Genomic DNA, 20,475 nt, shown 5'->3' with positions numbered 1-20,475 from the left:
TTGCCTCGCCAGGCTTTCCCATGAATATATGTAGCAATCTGAGGTTTCTCCAGCTCTCAGGTGAGTCAGACCCCTTGTTGCTTCCCTTTCGTTTCCCCTTCACAGTGGCTCACAGGCCTCAGAGCTGTTGCTGATTTGGCCTCACTCACCAGTTTTTGAGTTTGTGAAGATATCTTGTTTTGCTGGAAATGTGTGCATGGCACTTTGCTTCTGTTTCCATGTGGGGACTGGGGAGGAACTGAATCTACACTGGGCATCACTGCCTTCATCTTACCAGAATTCTCCCCTGCTATCATTTTTACAGACAAGGAAACTGAGCCCCAAAGGTGATTTGGCCAACATCACACAGCTGGTGACAGAGGATAAATGTGTGTGCCTGCTGTCCTCGTGGTACAGAGAAGATGCTTAATGTACACTATTCTCTCCCTGTCTCCCTCCTTTCCTCCTTGTCTCCACCTGGCCATATCCCCTCAGGATTCTGGGATTGACAATTAAATGAGATTATCCAGGTAAAGAGCTCATTACACTGCCAGAGAAAATGTGTTCAATAAATGGTAGCTGGTAGTACAGAATTTACAAAGGAACCAAGGGTTAGAGAGGTCTATAACTGCTCCAAGGGTCCACAGCTGGTGAGTGACTCAGGATTTTGACTCAAGTCTGACCAACAGCCAGCATTCTTCCTCCTGTACCAGTGGTTCTCAGTTGGAGGCAGTCTTGTCCCCCAGCACATATTTTGCAACATCTAGAGACATTCTTTGGTTTTCACCACTGTGAGTGTGGGATGTTACTGTCATCTAGTGAGTAGAGGCCAGGGATGCCATTAAACACCCTACAATGTACACGATGGCATAATCCACACTCAGCAAAGACTTGTGCAACTCCAAATGTCAATAGTGCCAAGACTGAGAAACTATTTCCTATATGTACCACGGTGCTATCCCAAATAAGCCTTACCTTAGGGTCAGTACTGAAGCTGGTTCTAGGAGACCGTCTGAGCCCAGAATTGCATGTCTTGAAAACAGAGACAGTTCAGGCTCCTCCAGCTCATAGCCAATGTCCAGATTTTTTTCTTCAGAGATTGGATGAAGCTAGGAGGGCAGGATGTTTAGAGCCCTCCAAACCAAGATGCAGGGCAAGCTGCCTCCCTCTAGTGATCTTTCTGCCTTCAAGTGGGGTGGTCATAACCAACAAATGGGTATTTCATGAGTCAGTGTACCAGAACTCTGCACGTGCTATTCCACTGAATTCTCCTAAGGACCCTTTACACAAGGGACATCATCTCCCATTTTACACATGAAAAAATGGATCTTTTCAAAAGGTAATTCAAAGTCTGTTACTTTTGAGTGTCCAAGGCAGAAACTTAGAAGACAGAAGTTCAAATCTCAATTCAATCATGGAGTCATCATGTGAACATAGGCAATCTCTTCTCCTTCTCTGAGCCTGTTTTTCAATCTGTAAAAAGAAAGAGGCAGAGGTGGAGGTGGGGGAGGATGTAGCTCAAGTGGTAGAGCACATGCTTAGTATGCAGGAGGTCCTGGGTTCAATCCCCAGCACCTCCTCTAAAAACTAAAGAAATAAATGCACCTAATTAGCTATCTCCCCCCCCAAAAGGCAAGTCAACATGACCTCTAAGGCAAAGTAAAATTTGGGGTTGTAGCATCAGAGGGACGTGAGCTCAGATCTGGCTCTCTCACTAAATATCTTGAGCCCCTAGGCAAGTGACTTTCCCTTTCTGGGGTTCAGTTTCCTCATCTGTAAATGCGACAATCCTACCTGGCTGTGTACAGAGTTGTAGTAAGATGTAATTGAAATCATACAAACAAACCATTTAGCACAATGCCTCGAGTATATACGCCCTCAAAAAATGGAAAGTCTTTTGTTGACATTGTTGTTTAGCTGAGACTCGTCCAATCCTGAGATAACTTGGTTCTATAAAATGTAACACCAGTTGGAACTAAACATAATGGCCCTCAACTGCAGGATGGGGCAGGGACTTCTGCGGAATCTCCAAATCCCTTCTCTGCCCTCGCCTGACAGAGACCTGGTTCCAGACCGGCACTCCCCTCCCTCTGCTGGCGGTATCTGGGATTGCAACCTGGACTCTGGCTACAACCAGTGGGCCTCTGGGCTGGGTTGAGGAGAGGGTTTTATTCCAATACCTAGGATAGCATGGTTCGGACTGGGTCATCCCTTGCCCTTTGCCACAAGAGCTGCCATTTGTAAAAATATTTACTGTTTGCCTGGTATGGGGCAAGGTACTTCCTCTTATGAACTCTTTTAACCAGCTTTTTGCATGTGAGGAACTAGAGCCTTTGAAAGTTACTTGGCCAAGGTCACATAGCTGGGGAGAGCTATGCCAGATTGTGGTAGGCTGAATATTGGCACCCCAAAGATGTCCTTGTCCTAATCTTTGGAACCTGTGAATATTTTATCTGATATGGTAAAAGGTACTTTGCAGGTATGATTAAGCTAAGGATTTGAGATGGGAGATTATCCCAGATTATCTGGGTGGGCCCAATGTAATCACGAGAGTCCTTATAAGAAGGAGGTAAGACATATTTTATCTATAGTCAACAATAAGATACTATACATTTAAAAATTGGTTAAGAGGGTAGATCACACGTTAAGTGTTCTTACCACAAGAAAAAATTTTTAAAAATCTGTTTAAAGAAGGAGGCAGGAAGATCAGAGTCAGAAGCAGACATGACACCAGAAGTAAGAGCTTAAAGTGATTCGAGGAAGGGACCATGAGCTGTGGAATGCAAGTGACATCTGGCAGCTAAAAAGGCAAGGAAATGGATTCCCCCCCTCAAGTTCCCTGAAAGAATGCATTCGTGTGAACACTTTGATTTTAGACATCTGACCTGCAGGACTGTAAGAGAATAAATCTATATTGTTTCAAGCCACTACATTTGTAATTACTCATTATAGCAGCAATAGGAAAATAATACAGATTTTAAAAAATGAAACAGAAACACAGGATGCCCAGTTAAATTTGGATTTCTGATAGACAACAGTTTTTTAGTATAAGTACATCCCAAATGTTGCATACTTTAAAAAATTGCTGTTCGTCTGAAATTCAAATTTAGCCGAGTGTTCTGTATTTTACCCTAGAAGTGGTGAAGCCAGAGCAGGAGTGAAAACTCATGACTCCCAGGATCCTCCCCCTCCCTCTACAATCTAGCATCTGGCAGAAACTGCATGTTCTTGTAGCCCACCTGTGTCAGTTCCCATTTCCCTGGGACTCCTCTTGCCCCTGAGCAATGAAAGACTGTTTAAGGTTGTATCCTGGATACTCCTTTGGGCTCCTGAGTTCTCCTGGACCACAGAATTTCTCTCCAGAAATGGTTTAGTGTCTCTACCAAGACAGTAGTATTACCCTGCTTGTAAGAGGGACCTAACAGATTGTCTCAAAGTTGTAGCTGGACAAAACACATGTGTTGGCGGGGGCGGTGCTGGGGATTTTAATAGACTAGGGGCGGAGGCTAGTTAAAGCCTTTTTCAAGTTACCACTTTCTGAAAAGGACTTTATGAACCCCATAGCAGTAAACAAATCAAGTCTCCAGAGCAAGACTCATGTTATAGATGAGGAAACTGAGGCCCAAAGAGGAACTGAGACTTGCTCCAGGTCACTTGGCTAAAGACAGACAGGCAGATGTCCCCTGGATCAGAATCTTACCCTCTGGAGCAGCCAGTCCTGGTGGCAGCTGTGGTGAAGAATCTTGGAATGCTAATCCTGAGGTCTAGGTTTGAAGCCCATTGATAGCGTTTCCCTTTCATGAACTAGGAGGATTCCATTTGAAGAGTTAATGAGATGACGGATGTAAAACACCAAGTACATGATAATGTGTTCTCTAAAAACGGCAGCTTCTTTCTTTCCTTCTCTGAGTCTTAGTTTCCCCTTCTGTACCATCTAAACCTGGTCGTGCTCCCTGCACCTCCCAGCCAGCCTCTCCTGAGACTCAGGTCCCAAGGTGCCATCCCGGCCGCCAGGTGGGGACCTAAGGCCGGCACTGAAAACGAGATGCCGCGCATGCGCACTCACGGGCCGCGCGCCGCCTTCCCACGCCCTGCGTACGTCACTTCCGGCGTGAGAGGCCGGGCCGGCCGGGCAGGGAGTGCGGGTCGGTTCTGTGCGCGCTGCCAGACGAGGCTCTCGCCGCCGATTGACCCGCCCTCCGCCCCGTAGCCGGGCCGGTGAGTGCCCCCGAGCCCGTGTGTCCCGGGGGCCGGGGAGGGGGACTCCTCAGAGGGAGGGATAACCGGAAGTGGAGCACCCGAGTAGAGAGCGAGAGACCCCAGGAAATGGGGGCACCTGGGGAAGGGGTGACAACCGGAAGTGGGGGGCCTCTGAAGGTTGTCGATGGAACGTGGGGTCTCTGGGGCTCCAGGAACGAAGGATTCCTGACCTCTTCCTGGGGTGGGGTGGGGAGGAAAGTGATGTTCTCCCGGTGAGGAAGAGGTCCGCCTTCACCCTAACGAATGGTGTTTGCACCCATCCATGCCCACCCATCAGTTCATTTCATCACTGAGTGGGTCCTTTTCTTTGCTTTATACTGCCCAGGCCCTGGAGGTTAAACAGGAAGCTCCAGGTGCAGTGTAGAGCTCAATGTCGGGCTAGACACATCCTTGCTCTGCCTCACTGGGTGTGTACCCTTGGGCACTTAGTCTGACCTCATTCCTTAATACTTACAGAGCACCGTCATGGGCCAGGCATTGGGGATAGCAGTGTTTGTGGCAGGCAAGTTGTCTGCCCTCATGGAATTTACATTCTAGTGGGCAGTTTCCACCTTTGTAAAATAGGAACAGTATTAGTGCTGTCACCAAATATTGTGAAGATTAAACAAGAGATGGATGTAAAGTGCTTATCATGGTCCTTGATACATGGTAAAACATTCAAGTACGTGTTATCTTTTTTCATTATTCCACTATGAGTTAAAATTCATAAAGCAAAGAATTATGTTGTTTATTGTTGTGTGCCCAGTACCTGTAAACAGTGCCTGACACATATGCCTGGTGATCAGTAATTATTTGATAAATGAATAGATGGGTGAAACTGACTCAGGAATTTCAGGTAAACACGCACATGACACTCAACTACAATTTCTAAAAGAGAAATAGGATCCCAGTGCTGTAGAAAACTGGAGGGAATCACCCTGGGGAGGTCAAGGAATGCTTCACAGAGGAGGTGACATTGAAGTTAGGCCTGGAAGGTGATGAGTTGTCTGGTTGGGAACAAATAAGGCGAGGAAATTTCAGGCCGAGGTATCAGAAATGCAGGAAGTGTTTAAGAATGGTGGGTTATTAGTTTGTTTGGGCTGGTATTTAATGTGCACTGAGAGGGGGAAAGGTAGGAGAGAGGCTGGAGAGGGACACTACAGTCTGTCTCCTGGCTGAGCCCTGGACTGGGGTTACAGGCATCTGTTGGCAACTCCCAGGAAAACAGCCCAGGGTGTGTCCTGTGAACCATGATTGTTGATCTCTTCTTCACTCAGCCTATCTCTGCCAAGAGATTAAACTCATTCAACAAATGTTTATGGAACACAGATTATGTATCTGACACCCTGTTAAGTGCTGAGTTTAAGGTGATGAACAAGGCAGATGTGGGTGTTGCGCACAAATCACCTACAGGCAGTTACAGCAGTGTGAGAGAAATGCTCTGCTGAAGAACTGCGGGGGGCGAGGAGGGTCCCTAGCCTGGCCTGGAGTCAGAGACACCTTCCGGCTTCAAGCACCATCATCCCTCACCTGGATTATTGCAATAGCCTCTAAGTGGTCCCTTTGCTTCTGTCCTCATCCCCTTCCAGTCCATTCTCAAGACAACCCAGTGATCCTTTTAAAATATGAATCCAGTCTGGTTATTCTACTCACAACCCTCCATGGCTCCCACCAATACTGGCCTGCAGCCTGGTACCGATTGGGCCCCCGTTTCCTCTCCAAATTCATCTGCCAATATTCTCTATCTTGCTCATTTGGCTTTTGCCATACTGGCCTCCTCTGTTCCTTGAAAAAGCCAGGCATGGTCCTGCCTCAGGCTTTGCACTTTTTCTTGCCTAGAGACCTGCATGGCTTGCTCCCTCATCTCCTTCATCTCTGCTCACATGTCACTTGGATGTGGACTTCCTGACCACCCTACTTAAAACTGCAACTCCTGTCCCCAGGTACATTACAACCCCCATGCTTGCTTTATTTCTCTCCATAGCACTTAACATCTTCCAGTAGACTAGATCATTTATTTTGCTTATAGTCTTTCTCCTTAATTCTTACCTAAGCTCAGTAAAGATGGGTTTTTTTATTTGTTCACTGCTGTATCCCCCAGTGCCTGGAAGAGGGCCTGGTACCTACTAAGTGCTCAATATTTGTTGAATGAATGAGGTGGCATCTAATGGGGACTGAAGGGTAAATTGGTATTGATCAGAAGAACCGGAGGAAGAGCATGCGAGTTGGAGGAAACAGAATGTGCACAAGGCAAGAAAACCACCTTTGGGAGGAAGTGAAAGGAGCTGGGTGGCGCTAGAGGTTAGAAGGCAAGGAATAGAGTAGGCAGACCTAAGATTTAGAGGGGGTGACCTGGTCACTCTGGCTGCCGTGGCCCAGGGGGAGACTGGCTATGTGCAGAGACCACAAGATGATCCCTGCCTTCCTTGTTGAGCTCGGAGTGGAGGAACAGTGACAGCCCATGGACAAGAGCTTGGGCTTTGGAACTGGACAGCCCTGCTGGGACCTTATTCCTGGAATATCTAAGGCAGCTGTTTTATTTTGTGGGGTTTTTTTTTTTCATTCAATAAGTGTGTTAATTCAGATCTCCCAAGAAGCAGACACTAGGATGAGATTAGACATGCATGAAACTTATTGCTGGCAACGCATCAAAGGGTGGGGAACTGGAGAAATCAGGGAGAGCTTCAAACAGTGATTTGAAGCCAGTCCCTGTGCAGGAGGCTTGGGCAGGAAGTGTTGGACTGTGCAGTTCCACAAAAGGTTTGGCCAGGCTGATAGGGTGTCCTCAAGATAAAGTTTGCCTGTTCAAGGAGTCCTATGTTTCACTCAGTCATTGGGGCTATGCCAATTTATTCTCTCATCAACAGCAAGCATATCACAGTACGTGTTTTGCACTTTTGCTAATCTGAATTTCAAAGGTGTTCCCATTTCATTAATTACGAGCAAGGTCGACACCCAGCCCTGCCCCTGTAAGCAAGGTCAGTGTGGTGGAAAGTGTGCATCCACTAGAGCTGGGGACACCTAGTTATGCTCCAACCCCACAGAAGAGCTGGCAGCTCAGTGTCATGCTGCCATGATGTCACATGTATATATAGTAAAGAATTTAACAGTACAGTAAAAAGTCTCTCTCTCTCTCCTTAAATGTTCAGTTGTCTAGTTCTGTTCCCTAGAGGGAACCATGGTTAACAATTTGCTTGTATTTCCTCCCAGAAACTTTAGGTGCATTCACAAGTATATATTTTTAAAATATAAATGCAATTCTTTTATTCACACTGTTCTGCAACCTTTCTTTTTCCTTCACGTGTCAACTCATAAATATCTGCCTAATTCCTTTTCGTGACTGAATAGTTTTCCATTCATATGGTAATATTATTTAACCAGTCTCTAACTGGGGGATGGTCGCTAGTAAAGTGTTTCCAGTCTTTTGTCATTTTAATCAATACTTGTAAGGATCATCCTGTGTGGACGCACACGTACAAGTACATGTCCTAGAAATGGAATGCTAGACCAAAGGATATGTGGTTTGTAATCTTTTTTTTTAAATGGAGGTACTTGGGATTGAACCTGGGACCTCATGCACACTAAGCATGTGTGTTACCATTGAGCCATACACCCTCCCCCTGAAATCTTGATAGATATTGACAAACTCCCCTAAAGAGACTATGCCAATTTATTCTCTCACCAACAGCAAGCATATCACAGTACATATTTTGCATTTTGCGAATCTGAATTTCAAAGGTGTTCCCTTTTAATTATGAGTGAAGTCCACACCCAGCCCTGCCCCTGTAATCAAGGTCAGTGTGGTTGATGAGGGATGTGCACTCTACTGCCCGGGTGCCTCACAGAGATTCCCCCTTCATTCCGTCTGGGGTTGGGGCTGGGCACGTGGCTCAGATCCAGTTCATCCCTCCAGTCGACAATCACTGCTGAGGTTAGCTGGCTTGATAAAAATGTCCCTGTCCCCCTACCTCGTGCTGCGCTGGGGTTTGAAATGAGCAGTGCCAGGCTTTCTCAGCTTCGCTCTTGGGGCTTCTGTTTTTCAGTGATCCTGGAAGCTAATGTCAGAAGAAAGTGACTCTCTGCGAACCAGCCCGTCCGCGGCCTCACTCTCCGAGAATGACCTGCCGCCGCCCGCCGAGCCTGCTGGCTACGTGTGCTCACTGACTGAGGAACTGGTCACCAAAGCCAGGGAGGAGCTGCAGGAGAAGCCGGAATGGAGACTTCGCGATGTCCAGGCCCTCCGTGACATGGTGAGGAAGGAGTACCCGAACCTGAGCACCTCTCTCGAGGATGCCTTCCTGCTGCGCTTCCTCCGAGCCCGCAAGTTCGACTACGACCGGGCCCTGCAGCTCCTCATCAACTACCACAGCTGCCGGAGAAGCTGGCCCGAGGTCTTCAGTAACCTGCGGCCCTCGGCCTTGAAAGAGGTCCTTGCTTCTGGATTCCTCACCGTGCTGCCCCACACGGACCCCCGGGGCTGCCACATCCTCTGCATCCGCCCAGGTACTGCCCTCACGGCCGCGGGGGCCCCGGGATGTGTGTGCAGTTTGCAATGGGTCTGCCCAGCACCCTCTCTCCTTGTCTGATTCCCTTTGTCCCCTCCCTGTCTTGGTCGAGGCTCTTTCAATTTCCAGAGGACAACACCTTTCCTAACCTGATGAGACAAAAGTGGGGCTTTAGTCTAAGGAGATGGGAGCACAGCACCAGAGAGCTCTCTCCGGGCCCTGGGGCCAAGACCCAGCCTCCACCGTCAGGGACTGGGACAGCTGTTCTCCCTGTCTCTGCTTCTGACTGTCGGTCGGTGTGTCTCTCTGGACCACATTTCTGCTGCCCTTGGCACATCCTCTTCATACTTCTGTCTGTAGACTGGCTTTTGCCCCCTCTATGCACATGGCTAGCTCTGGCACTCCTCAGCTCCAAGGTTTATCCGGCCACTCAGCTAAGTTCCTTCAATGCAAATTCCAGGTCTCTAGGGCTGAGAATCTGGTGGGCTAGGGAAGCTGCCCTGGTCATAGGGTACAAGCAGGGCCGCCAGGACACCCCTGACCCCTACCCTGTCACTCTTTAATGAGTAGCTGAGGTACAGATTATCAGTGAAAGGGTCTGAGCTGGGCAGATGCCTGGAAAGGTGTCTATCATGTGCCTCCTCCAATCTCTCCCTCCCTCCTTCTGCTCTGTTAAGCCATTGAGAAGATTCGCTTTAGATTGACTTCTTGATCTCAGCGCTGCATGTAGGAATCAGGACACCTGATGTTGCTTTGGCACAGTAGTTTTCAATCGGGGGCAGCTCCCCGCCCCCTCCCTGCAAAAAGCATTTAGAAATGTGTGGGAATGTGTTTTGGTTGACACAGGACTGAGCGTGCTAGCACTGAAGGCTTCTGTGCTTTGTCCCCTTCCCTTCCATGACACCAAATGCATTATAAACTCAGGAGTGTTCTCCACTCTGCCCCAAAGATTTTCCATCAGAGCAGAGCTGAGAAAAAAAATATGAAAGTAAGATTGCTGTATTCTTCTTGCCAACTAAGCCAGGAAAATGAGAACATGCTGCTGACTCTTTTCTGCTCATGTGTACAAACACCCCTTGAAGGGACATCTAATGGGGGAGCAGAAGCCTCCGAGCACCTTCCTCTGCCTTCAGGCCCCTCGTTACCATTTCCTTTAGTCATTTACCAAACCCTCTTGGGAGACTAAACCATATTCTCTTGAGCCTTTACTGTGTACCAGGCACAGTGTTAACTGCTTTACCTGCTGTGTTTTGTGCTTTCCAAAATTAGGGGGTGTTCAATTTAAAATAAGGAATGCGGTGGAGATGTCAGGGCACCAGGAAACCTAGAAACCGGCTAACGGATGTTTCTGCGGCTCCTCTGTACTCAACTCATACGAATGTTACAAAATAGTCAGGTGTTATCACCACACTGGTTTTGCCTCTTTGCTTGCATGAGCTGTTTGCTCATGAGATGAAATTTTTCCCTGTATGTCTGTAGCAGATCTGGACCCTTCCTGACCCACTTAACTTTTCAGCAGGAAACAACACAGGTTTTTGTTCTCAGTTAGGTATTGGCCTTGCCTTTTTTTATAAGCTCTTTTGAGATATACTGAAATGTGACTGCAAAGGATGACAGCCAGTTATATAGAAGCAGGTTAAACTGGCAGTAACATTAAGCAGCAGGCTGGCTTAATTTGGGGACAGAGGTTTTTTCATAGGAATTTTGCATGTATCTCATATCCCACTGGTTGCAGTCCTGTGGAGTTTTATCTTTATAAGAAAGAGACACACAGATCTTGGGATTTTCTTGAGAATAGTGGTTAACACTCAAAAGCTGTCATTTTCACCTTTTCCCCAAAGAGAGAAAGACTCCTTGAACATATGGGGAGGATTAAAGGAGCATCCAGCCTGGAAGGGGGAATTTGCTCAAACTACAGCTTTGGAAAGCCATCTCCATCTCTGCTGTCTCTGAGTCTCAGGCTCCCAGCCTCACCACTACAAGAGGGAAGAGAGATTTTCTCTTTCCAAAGGGCCATGGTCCCAGAATTGAGTCCCCTTGGTTCTGCTTGACCTGGCTTGAATCACACACTGTGGCCAGGAGGATGTAATACCCATATTGGCCAAGCCTACTTCTGGAGCCAGGAGAAAAATTACCCAACCTGCATGGCTAGCATGGGAAAAGGTGGTTCTGCAAGGAAAATCAGGGTGGTGTTATGAAGATAAGGGGACATATGATGGCAGAAGACTCAGATGTCCATTAAGCATTATTATCCCATTTTACTTATGAGGTGATGTAGCCCAGAGTGAGGAAGTAACTTGCCCAAGGTCACACAGCTCGTAAGATTCAAACCCCCAGGTGCATCTGACTTCAGAGCTCATAATTTCAACTTCCACACTCAGTTGCATTTCCATTTCAGAATGTGCTGCTGTGTTTGGACTTAAGAAAGACCAGAATTCTTTCCTTTCCATTTTTAAACAACAGTTTCAGCAAGGAGAGAAATCTTAGCCTGTCTGATTACTTGTTTGTATTCATTTCTGTAACATACTGTCCATCTCTTTTGACCTTAGACAGATGGATCCCAAACAACTATCCGATTACGGAAAACATCCGAGCCATATACCTGACGTTAGAAAAACTCATTCAGTCTGAAGAAACCCAGGTGAATGGGATTGTAATTCTTGCAGACTACAAAGGAGTGAGCTTATCAAAGGCATCTCATTTTGGCCCTTTTATAGCCAAAAAGGTGATTGGCATCCTTCAGGTATGGTCCCCATGTGTCGTGTGCCTGTCCTGTGATTGTTTGGCTTCCCCATGGCCCTGACCATTTACTTTGAATTCCACATGATACACAAACCCCACTTCTCACTCCTCCCTACAACTGGGAAGATACAAAAGCATTATGGGAAGAAATTTAAAAGTCTGGTTCCTCACTCATTCTCACCAGGATCTCCAGTAGTTTCTGGGCAAGATCTGCTTTAGGGCAAGAGACCAAAAAACGAGAGAAATGCTTTCTGCATTTTTTTTTTTTTTTTTTTTTTTTTTGGTCCAGAAGGCAGAGAAATTCTCAACAAACAAAACAGAGAAAGTGTGCTTCTGCTTGAGGTGACAGAGCCTTTCCTCCTTCCTGTGGGACCTGAGCACAGCCTGTTGGGCTGTGTTGGTCAGATGCTTTCATACCTCATGTTCTGCATTTAAGAACATAAGGCACTGGGAACCGTAATTCCTTATACATCTGCAGTGTATGAGATGGTTTGCAAATGCAAATCCCTTTTTTTTTTTAAATTGAAGTATAGTTGATTTACAATTTTATATTAGTTTAAGGTGTACAGCGTAGTGATTCAGTATTTTTATAGGTTATCCTCCATTAACCGTTATTATGAAATAAGGGCTATAATTCCTTGTGCTGTACAATATATCCTTGTTGCTGCCAAGCACTCTTAGTCATTATAACCCATTCAGCCCTTTAAGGAATCCTCTGAGATAGACAAGGCAAGAATTGTTTCTCCTTGTTGGTAGAAGGGGAAACAGACCTACAGGATGTGGCCTGGCCCACATCTCCCAGCTCTGGCAGGTTGAACCCTCGTTCATCTGACCCAGCCCATGGGGTGCTGTCCCCTCTGAGCTCTGGAGACACCATAGTTCTCCTCGTCGAATTCCACAGTATGTTTGAGCCCCTCCTGCACACAGGCTGATTATTTAAACATTTAAACGTCACCTCTAGTCATTATCATAAATGGGAATTCTGGCTTTGAGCCAACACTCTGCCTTTCCTTATCTTCCACTCTTCTTTGGATGCTTCTGCTGAAAATTGTGCAGATTCAAGTGTCAGGGTAATGCTTTTGGATCAGTGATTTTCTAGTCCTGTAAGATGATCCCAGGGAGAAAACAAATTCCAGAGTTAAGTAAGTTTGGGAAATGAGATGTAGCATGTCACTTTCTTGTGAATTTCACCACAAATATTTGCATATTGAAAGCCCTGAACGGTCCTGCAGTTAAGGAAACCTGTTTGACTATATTTACTATTTCTCAGACTTATACACCTGCCACAGAACCCTTTTTTGCATCACACGTAGTAACATCCTGAGAAATAAGCTTTGGGCAACACCAATCCAGAAGGTCTGATATTTGCTAGATCCGCCCACACAGGCTCAGACCGTTGTTTTGCTTTGTTTTGTTTTGTTTTTTGCCACAAGATGGGTACCTGTCTGCTTGTTTGCCTAATTGTTTCTTAACCCTGCTCTAGATTCCAAGAGAGACCCTTTCTCTGAGACTTGTCTTCCTGTTTAGCCCCAACTTGGGCTGTCTTTGAGGAGACTGGGAGAATCAAACCGGACTGATGTTGGGGCCAAAAGGGAAGATTGAAATGGGGAAGGGAGGCTGTTGTAATGAACTTTGCAGATGCTCCGCGTGTTCTAACATCCTCTCCCCTTCCCCCTCAGGATGGGTTCCCCATTCGGATAAAAGCAGTGCATGTGGTGAATGAACCTCGAATATTTAAAGGCATCTTTGCCATCATAAAACCATTTCTGAAGGAGAAAATAGCAAACAGAGTAAGTGATGATCCTATCGACTTAAGATTTTTTTTTATGCTGCTTTATTTGTGACATCTATAACTTTACTGTGACGTCAATAAACTTAGTTTATTATTCTTGTCCTGGGACTACTGTTTTGGAAAGTACAGGGTTACAGATAAAAATAAATGAACAATCCTTTTTGTGAGAGGAAGATGAAATTCATGAGAATATAATATTTGACAGTGGAGAAAGGAGAGTCAGGATCGTGATCGTGAAGAGTCCCTGCTTGTAATCACTTAGACTTTTTAATATCCTGGCCTGAGCATCGTGAACCAACACTGTCTTTTTTTCATGGAAAGGGGTAGTCATGGGGCAGGTAGTTAAAGAGTCCTGGCAATTTCTTACTACAGCTCCTTGGGCTTTAAAAATGCTATTTAAGCCCTTCCAGCTACCTAATTTGTTGTCTTGCTGTGTAAAATGTGTGGAGTAATTCAGTTTATGAGCTATGTGAATTTTTTAGTTTAGTTCTTATTTCAGGATAGATGACACTTTAAAAGACAGCCTTCCTCTGTGACCCAGAAGAACCACTGCTCTTTTAACCTTTCCAGGGCTGTGGTGAAATGTGATGGGTGCTATTTTTCTTGCTCTCCTAGGCCTGGGAACATGGTTGTGGTCACTCCAAAGCCTGGGTTTCAAAGAGGAAACACAAAAAAATCTCAAGGTTGTAAGGGAGGGATCCAGACTCTCAGTCCCTTTCCCTGAAGATTTTAACTCATCAGTTCAGGGGTGGAGCTCAAAAATCTGGGCTTTTAAAATCTCGGTATAGGTGATTCCAATGAACTGTTAACTTAGTGGACTTCCTGTCTGGGTTTGAACCCATGTTGGTTCCTGGAGCTTCTGTTTGGAACCTACTTTTACCAAAGCAGGTTTTGGACGAGGTCTTTTACATCTATGAAATGACCTTTGTGGTGGCCCATAACCTTGCTCACTTGGTCCTTCATGTGTTCATCCATCCATTCATAAATCTTAATCGATCAACCACTCTGTGCAAGTATGTTCTAAATGAACAAAACAGACCAAAATCTCTGCCCCCAAGAAGCTTACATTTTAGAGAGAGAGACAGACGATGGATTAGGTGTGTTACTTAGGATTAGAATGTACTAAGCACTATGGAGAAAAATAAAAGGGGGCAGTGAGAGCTGGAAGAGGGGGAGGGGCTGTATTATTCAACAGGGCAGTGAGATGTGGTATCATTGAGATGTTAAAATTTGAGAAAAGATTTGAAAGAGGTGAGGGAGTGAGCTTTACAGTTATCTGGGGGACCAGCAATGCACAATCCTGAGGTGGGAGCGCACCTGGAGGAGCAGCAGTGGGGAGTGGGAGGAGCGGGAGGCAGAGCAGTAACGGGGCCAGATTGTGTGGGCATCGAATGGACTCTGGCTTTTAGTCTGCGTGAGATGGGAGCACTGGAAGGCTGTACATATTAGAGGAGTGACGTGATCTCAGATTGAAAAGAGCTTACATTGTGGTGGGACAAGGGTGTGAGCACAGAGACAAGGTAGGAGGCTGTTGGGGAAATCTAGGTAAGAAGTGATGGTGGCGTGGTACCACTAGGGTGGCAGGGAACTGGTAGAATTCTGGATATATTTTGAAGGACTAGGCAACAGGTTATGGGGTATAAGGAAAAGAGGATCCTCATGCGTTTTCAGGAACTGGAAGGCTAGAGTTGCCATCAGCCATTCCTTTATTCATTCAACATATACTTGTTTGAGCACCTACCATGAAGGTTACTGAGTTACTGATTAACCTGAGGGCACGTGTGCTTTCCTTTCATTCCCTTTAGTTTTTCCTACATGGGTCTGACCTGAACTCTCTGCACACAAACCTTCCAAGAAACATTCTCCCCAAGGAGTACGGGGGCACAGCTGGAGAGCTGGACATCACTGCTTGGAACGCGGTCCTGCTGGCCTCGGAAGAGGACTTTGTGAGAGAGTTCTGCCAGCCTGTCCCTGCCTGCGACAGCATCCTAGGCCAGGCCCTGCTGCCCGAGGGGCTGACCTCAGATGCGCCGTGTGATGACTCCATGCGGGCTGTGAAATCACAGCTGTACTCCTGCTATTAGCCAGTCCCCTGTGAATGTCACCGTCTTTAAAACCTTCCCTTCTTTCTCTGGAGAGGCACACGGGGAGTTTGAGGTGCCATGGATTGTCTTGCTCCTTGTAATTAAACTTCAGCGTGGAGGAAAAGCCTATAGAGCTCTAAGGTGAGCTGTGAGTGAGCCCGTGGTTACTTGAATTACTCTATGGAAGAGATGGAGAAGGTCTCCTAGTGATTCTAGACATTTGGATTCCCAGTGTGCAACCACCATTCATCTGGAAGCCGTATCTGGTTCTTACACATCTCAAGGCAAGAAAAATCAGGACCAAAGTTGTTTTGGTCCCACGTTGCAGGAGAAAATCACCAGGCTGGTCCATCAGCACACTCCTGTGAAAGAGTTTGGCTGAGCCTGCAAGGTGGCCACACATGAGACCACGGGCATTTGTGTCTTTCACGTGAGCCCTAACTATGGATCTTGGTTGCTCATTAAGAAACTTGAAGTTGGTGGTCCAGGCCTCGGTTGCCATCATTGGGTCTGGAAAGCACCTTCACTGAATCATGCTAGCATCCAGACAGAAGCAGCACTCCCAGATCAAATTCGGGAGCCAGGGACTCCAAGCCTTTCTGGGATTCATCGGCTGAATCTTGCAATAGAAACTTAAGTTTACCCAAACCCATACAGCCTTAGTCCTGGTTCTCAATAGAATCATACATGATCCTAGATGTCCGTGATTTTACTCAACCTGAAACACTGGATGCTAGGCCTGTGTAGCTAAAAGAATTCTAGCTTAAGAATTAAGAGGCCTAGGCCCCCGCCTCAGATGTGTGACTGTGGACAAGACATCAGCCTCCGTGGGCCTCAGCTTTCTCATCTGTGAAGTGAGGCTGGATGAAGTGATGCCTACGGCCCTTCTGGTTACTCTCCAGATTCTGGGATTTGGCTTAGTTATTTACTGAATATTAGACATCGGTTTTCTGCCCAGAAAGATGACTCTCCAGATGATTCCAGTGTTTGGATCCTGTTTTTTATGGTACACATGGGCCTTTCCAAGAGGGATGTATCACTTTCGGGCCCTGCCTTTAGAGAAACTAGTATGTATATTCGTGGGACTCAGCAATACCCACTTTCTTTTCATCGTGAGGGTTAAACTTGATAGAGATGGCCTTGATGAGGGCAAGCGAGATGCCCAGCATCTTGTATGAATTCCATCCATCCCTCAGGCTCTGGCACTATATTTTAAACTTGGTAATGGTGAATGATTAAATTACTCGGGATTCTTAAATTTTGGCCTCTGGGAATGAACACAAGGGTATATTATTCTGGGGACCCCCACCCCTGGCCCAAACCTGCTTGAGTTTCTCTCTCTGGTGTCCAGCTAGACTGCATGTTAGTTCTGCATTTCAGCACTTTAGACCCCTCCCGTCAAGAATTTAGCCTCAGCCCAAGCACCAAATTAGGTGGTTCACCTGTTGGCTTTTGACCTATTTCCTTTCATACTCATTCCATGCAAATTGTGACGTTAAAAAGTGACGGGTAAAGCGAGTTGTGTATGTACCTTCTCCGTCCATTTGTTAGACCAGAAGGCAAGGTAGATGGCTCAGTTAGGACTGGAGCAGTCCTCTGAAATTCAAAGGTCAGTCAGTTGTTAATAAGCTGTTCATCTCTCTTAGCACTTTTTTAAATGTCTGGAGAAGTTGTTGGTGGAAATTACTGTACCTCATTAGTGCCAATTCTAGGGAAAACTTTTCACCATAGATACTAGCCCTGGGTGCTCTAGGGACCTGGCTGAGTTGCAAGTGTCAAAATGCACACCCCTGGCTGTCTCTGGTCCCATCTGACAATGATAGTGTGACCAGCATTTTGCTGAAGGTCTAAACAGGACAAGTGGGATGGCTATAGTAGAGGGTGCTGAATCCAACCAAAGAGGACAGAGAGGTTAAAAAACAAAACAAAACAGAGAGACAAATCATTCAGCCCCACCAAGTTTCCAAGGTTTAAACTGCATTGCCTTCCTGGCCAACTGCCTTTATCTCTGTGTCTTAACACAGGGATGGACAAGCTCACCTAGAGAAATTTCTCAAACACCAGGATGTTGCCCATTTTCCAAGCTTTTCTGGTTGGACCAAGGAGCTATTTCATTCAGCTTCTGAGAGGAGTTAGAGCAAGGGTTGTCTGCCTTCGGGAGTTGCTGTTTTATTTTGGCTCCAGAGAGATCAAATGGTTTTGGCACCTCAGGAGGTTTCAAACAGGCTGTGAAACAAGGACCTCCCTGGGTAGAAAACATGGCAGTCCCCGCATGGCTTCACCAGGCATAGTTCAGACAGTTGCCCCTGCGGGTGGGGCAGTGACCATGGGAGCACCCCAGGAGCTTCGCTCAGTAGGGACACAGTGACAGAGTTAAGTGAACCCCAGGAGAATTGTTTTCCTTCAGGGAAAAGTCCTGACCCATTTCACAAACAGCTGAAAATTAACTTTTCCCTAAATTCAGGGTAGTGTGGTGTAGATGAGGGAAACAATAGTAAACCAGGGGACCTGAGTTCCAGCTTTACTTTGCCATGTGGCCTCTGATCAGCCATTAACACCCCGAATCATCATGTGATAAAGGGGAACTACACTCTGAGCCCTGAACTCTCGGTTCCTATCATCAAAGGCTTTGTTCTTTTCCACCTCAATCTGGGTTACTCTTTAGGAAATTTAGGTCTGAATGAATTGATAGCTGAAGCTTCCAAATTAATCTGTAAGTTTAAATAAAGGCGAGGATGTCCCTCTTCTACTCAGAATTCTGGAAAATTATGCTTCTTCCTGGAATCCTATCCTACCTTCAAGAGCAGAGGCTGGAAGAAATCTACAGAAATAGCCAGGAGTGCCACCTTGGCTTCCCAAGTTGTCTTGGCAAAGGTGGCTCGAGCACCCTCACACTTCATCCCACTTTCACAAGGAGCTACCTGTCCTTAAAAGGTGGACTGACACTTCGGTTCACAAGATACTACCTTTTGCCAGAAATAGAGTCAGGGTAATAAAAGATGTTTTCCCTGAATTCCTATGAGCTACTTAGCCTTTCAGAATTCTCGCTGGGTGCGCAGTTGCTTTAAACGCCATCGGATTCTGATCATTCATAGGGTTGCTTTTTCATTTGGGTAGGAAAAGTTATAGGACTGTTGTGGCATTATTGTAATACCTCGTTTTAAGGTTTTCCTTTGAAACCTCTTCTTTCCTTTAGGAAGTAAGATGTTCAGTAAGCTAATGACGTAAGTGCGGCTGGCCTGTGGCATGAGAGGTGTGGAGATACCAAACACGAACATATCGACTGCAGGAAGGTTGTCAGTTCTGGTCACACCTTTCAGTATTGGGATCTGTGAATTTTGTAAATCTCAAGATTTTGCGTTCTGCTTGCCTGACTCGGAAATGGTTTGCTTGAACTACAAGTAATAAACATCATCAGAGTCAGATATTCTTCCTTTATAGAGCTTGCTTGGTGGGAAGGCCCGGCGGCTTTGTGGATGGAGATGCTGGTGACCTTTTTACTCTGCCGATTAGCTGCTCTTCCTTTCATCTCACTGGGTGCCACGTTGTCGGGCAGTTAAGAGGCTGCCACTGGAATTCTTGTGGATATCGGCTTCTTTGGCATATCAAGTGGAACCTGCTACAAGTGAAATACCTGAAACTCCTCTGAGGCCAAGAGCCTCTGACATCACTCTGAAGGGGTGAGAGCTGGACTAACTAGCTGACCAGACTGGGCCGCCATTTTGGCCACTGGTTGCATTCCTCGCTTCAAACTGAAATTTCAGTTTGGCTTCAAGTATAGGGACACATGGTGATGGATTCATCTACTTCAGTGTTTGTTTTGACTAAAAGTTTATTTTTCTAGTGTATTTTCTAAGTCAAAATGGTGGAAACATGTAATTTTAGTATGCATGACTGGGTCTTAAATAATAAAAATCTCTGTCAGGTTGAGTGTGTGTGGAGTTCTTTTGTGACAATGGCGGTTTGGATAGAGGTTCTGAGGATTTAAGATTCACGGACACAATAGCCTGGGCAGAGCCTCTTGTCTGGTGAGGCAGGAGGTGCTGTGGGAGGACAGCACATTGGTGGGCTGAATGCCTCTGAAGACCGTGGGCAGGGAGAAGACAGCCATGTGAAGAGAGGAGGTGGAGCTAGATGCACACAGTGACAGAGGTGACATGAGAACTTATTGCCCAAGGCCCAGATGTACCTCGTGGACCGGCCAGGAATCCTGATGGCTGATGATTCCTGACAGCTTGTATGGGCTGGGCATCCGTGGTGTTAGATGCTTCACATACATAATCTCATTTAATCTTCAAACACCCTTAATAAAAGAGTATGATTGCCCCTGTGGGGAAAGTGAGGCACTGAAAAGTTAAGCAGTTGTGCTCGAGGACACGCAGCTGGCAAGAACTAGCAGTGGGATTCAGGGCCAGGCAGGCTGGCTGGAGCCCACGACTTCCTCCTGATGGTTGGAGTGAGGCTACGCAGTCAGCCCCCAGACGGAACATAGAGGGAAAGATGGGAGGAATTTTATAGAGTAGGAAAGTGTTAGTGTAAAAACAGGCTTGTTTTCTGGCTTCTTGGGAAGTATAAAGCAGAAGTTCTAAATCTCTGAGACCCAAGTTGTAATTGAACATTTGATTCTGGAAGTGCCTATAAGTGAACCCAAACTCCTTAAGGGGTGACTAGGGTGTGGCTTGATCAGCTCTGGTCCCATACTGTTTAGCTGTTTCTCCACCTGCCCCTGGTCCGTCTCCCCAGAGGAGGCGGTCCCCACAGTGGGCCTGGTGTTGGTGATGGGTAGGTTAACAAAAATACTCTCGTGCAGGATGTCCGTATGCTTACTGTGGCTTAAGGTGATGCAACAGGTAAGTACTTACATTGCAACATACCAGCTCTTCAGGTCAGCCTTCTCTAGGAACTTAAACACACCCTCTCACATCTGCAAAAAAACAGAGCTAATGGCCCCCCATCCTTTTTACCGCACAACAGTGTTCTAAGGATCAACTTGGGCACTTTACAAGCCATGGGAGTTATTTTCCATGTTTTAAGTCAGCACTTCCTGGTTTCTCTTCTAAAGTACATCTTAGTTTTCCACTGTGCCCACTCCTCTTAGCACTCCTTCAGAATCCTATATAATCAATGGCCCCAA

At 46.3% G+C, this 20,475-nt stretch overlaps 1 protein-coding gene and 1 long non-coding RNA gene across 6 annotated transcripts in view; one reads left to right on the top strand and one right to left on the bottom strand.

Moving 5' to 3' along the window:
• Positions 1–3,995, bottom strand: part of LOC116147375 (uncharacterized) — a 48,254-nt gene extending 44,259 nt beyond the window's left edge. For both annotated transcript variants that reach the window (XR_010376617.1, XR_004130898.2), the window contains exons 1-2: positions 3,680–3,995; positions 955–1,452 (exon numbers count right to left, since the gene is read on the bottom strand). This is a non-coding gene — a long non-coding RNA (uncharacterized LOC116147375). The remainder of the gene's footprint in view (positions 1–954; positions 1,453–3,679) is intronic.
• Positions 3,996–4,091: 96 nt separating this feature from the next.
• Positions 4,092–19,271, top strand: TTPAL (alpha tocopherol transfer protein like). Of its 4 annotated transcripts, none has more exons than XR_010376609.1 (6): positions 4,092–4,197; positions 8,262–8,721; positions 11,273–11,466; positions 13,145–13,255; positions 15,063–16,347; positions 18,538–19,271. XR_010376609.1 is itself a non-coding variant. In XM_031433757.2 (5 exons), exons 2-5 carry the CDS (start codon positions 8,277–8,279, stop codon positions 15,339–15,341), a joined length of 1,029 nt encoding a protein of 342 aa, XP_031289617.1. In that variant the 5' UTR covers positions 4,092–4,197; positions 8,262–8,276; the 3' UTR covers positions 15,342–19,271. The 4 variants fall into 4 exon arrangements, 2 of the variants coding, with proteins under 2 accessions (XP_031289617.1, XP_064331724.1); XR_004130897.2 differs by having other exon boundaries at positions 15,063–16,408; XM_031433757.2 differs by having other exon boundaries at positions 15,063–19,271.
• Positions 19,272–20,475: the final 1,204 nt, after the last annotated feature.

Source organism: Camelus dromedarius, chromosome 18 (assembly GCF_036321535.1).
Source record: "Camelus dromedarius isolate mCamDro1 chromosome 18, mCamDro1.pat, whole genome shotgun sequence".
Classification (NCBI taxonomy): Eukaryota; Metazoa; Chordata; class Mammalia; order Artiodactyla; family Camelidae; genus Camelus; species Camelus dromedarius.
This window is presented reverse-complemented; position numbering and strand designations above follow the sequence as displayed.

Coding starts and splice junctions, on each gene's coding strand:
- TTPAL (XM_031433757.2), top strand. CDS start 8,277: ATGTCAGAAGAAAGTGACTCTCTGCGAACCAGCCCGTCCGCGGCCTCA. Junction 8,722..11,272: donor CATCCTCTGCATCCGCCCAG/GTACTGCCCTCA, acceptor TTTTGACCTTAG/ACAGATGGATCCCAAACAAC. Junction 13,256..15,062: donor AGGAGAAAATAGCAAACAGA/GTAAGTGATGAT, acceptor CATTCCCTTTAG/TTTTTCCTACATGGGTCTGA.